Source organism: Cynara cardunculus, unplaced genomic scaffold (genome assembly GCF_001531365.2).
Source record: "Cynara cardunculus var. scolymus isolate 2C unplaced genomic scaffold, CcrdV1 Un_Scaffold_2996, whole genome shotgun sequence".
In the NCBI taxonomy this organism is placed as follows: domain Eukaryota; kingdom Viridiplantae; phylum Streptophyta; class Magnoliopsida; order Asterales; family Asteraceae; genus Cynara; species Cynara cardunculus.
In genome coordinates this window covers 8,951-10,863 of record NW_020201305.1, presented here as the reverse complement: position 1 = coordinate 10,863, position 1,913 = coordinate 8,951, and the positions used below count along the sequence as shown (strand labels likewise).

Here is a 1,913-nt window from a genome sequence, read left to right as displayed (position 1 = left end):
CATCGTATACACACACATACCATAATTCTGCCATAATGTGTACATTGTGTTACAATATCAAATTGGCAGCTGTAATGCACACAGAACCTCATTGAATGTTTGCCAAAGCAACAACCTGTTTACATTAAATAATATATGAACAAAGACACCATAAGATCCCTTTGAGGTGTATTACTGTTGTTCAACTTGTACGGTGATACCCGCACCAATCCAAACATAAAAATATCTCAACTTTCTTCCCTTTTTCTCAATTTAATCACTACCATACCAAACTAAGTAGAATACACATGCCTGCTGTAATGCACACAACACACATATAGAACATACTTATAAGTGTATATACAGAGCTCTGCATTGCACATGCAGAGTCTCTGATCTTTCCTTCGATACAGAGCCTTCCTTTGTATCTCTACCTTTTGATAGCTCATGCAGAGCTACTTTCTTAACATAAGACTTGAATCCTTGTTAACCTAATATTCCCGACCAGAGCTCGGGGTACAGAGCTCTCTACGTATTTCAAGTACTTGCACACAAATCCTTATATAGGGCCACTGCATACCCATGATGTTGATTTATTGTGAGCCAGGAGATGTTCGAAAATTATGGGATGACCACTATGATTCACTCTCTGAAAATTATACGCGACAATGTGAAAGTGCTATTCGAGTCCGTAATCTGGTTCTAACTGATATCCTCGTTTTTCTATAGTCTATGGGTAAGAGTCTTGATGATTTCGATCTTCCAATGGTTGATGCAAATTCAAATTTTCAATCTGGAGAATTTCGTGAGGTACAAGAGGAATGCTCTATAGTTGTGGAAGATGAACACTTGCGTGCCCGAGACTCTTTGAATTCCGACCAGAAATATGTATATGATGAGATCATGAGGCACGTAAACGAGGATTGTCCAGGAGTGTTCTTTATAAATGGTCCGGGTGGAACCGGGAAGACTTTTTTGTACAAAGCTTTGCTTGCCAACATCCATTCACGTGGTTTTATTGCTCTCGCAACCGCTTCATCGGGTGTTGCTGCCAATAATATGCCTGGAGGGAGAACAACTCACTCTAGATTCAAAATTCCTCTGAACCTTGATAATAACTGGATGTGCAACATAAGAAAACAGAGTGGGGCTGCTAAATTGATTCAAGATGCAAAAATAATCATCTGGGACGAAGCGTCGATGGCAAAGAGGCAGGCGGTGGAGGCGCTCGATCGAACAATGCGAGACATCATAGGGGTGGCACTCCCATTCGGCGAAAAGATAATGGTTTTGGGGGGTGATTTTAGACAAGTATTACCGGTCGTGAGGCGTGGAACCCGAGCACAGATTGTARATTCTAGCTTGCGGATGTCACCTCTTTGGGCAACGATTAAAAAGATACGGCTAACGCTCAATATGAGAGCACACACTGATCCATGGTTTTCGGAATTTTTACTAAGAGTCGGTGATGGAGATGAAGAAGCGGTGGACGAAAGATTTATTCGCATACCGGATGACATGACCATTCCCTATGCTGATAAAGGTAAGTCAAAAGATGCGCTGATTGATGCGATCTTTCCATCTCTGCAAATCAACGGGGCTAATTCAGATTATATCATTTCAAGGGCGATATTGTCAACTAAAAACGAGAATGTCGACGAGATTAATGATCAGTTGATCGACAAGTTTTCTAGAGATGAAAAAATATATTACAGCTTCGACGAAGCAGAAGATGATAAGAACAACATCTATCCGATGGAGTTCTTAAATTCTTTAACTGTTAGTGGTTTGCCTCCTCATTACCTTCGTCTCAAGATCGGATGCCCAATAATACTGTTACGAAATATCGATCCCTCGAATGGATTGTGTAATGGCATTAGATTGATATGCAGAGGCTTTCAACAGAACGTCATCGATGCAGAAATAGCTGTTGG

The 1,913-nt window shown here is 40.8% G+C and overlaps 1 protein-coding gene across 1 annotated transcript in view; it reads left to right on the top strand.

Moving 5' to 3' along the window:
- Positions 1 to 711: 711 nt before the first annotated feature.
- Positions 712 to 1,913, top strand: part of LOC112503428 (ATP-dependent DNA helicase PIF1-like) — a 2,455-nt gene continuing 1,253 nt past the window's right edge. Inside the window, exon 1 of the mRNA XM_025107465.1 lies at positions 712 to 1,846. Coding sequence (XP_024963233.1) covers positions 712 to 1,846 — 1,135 coding nt within the window. The remainder of the gene's footprint in view (positions 1,847 to 1,913) is intronic.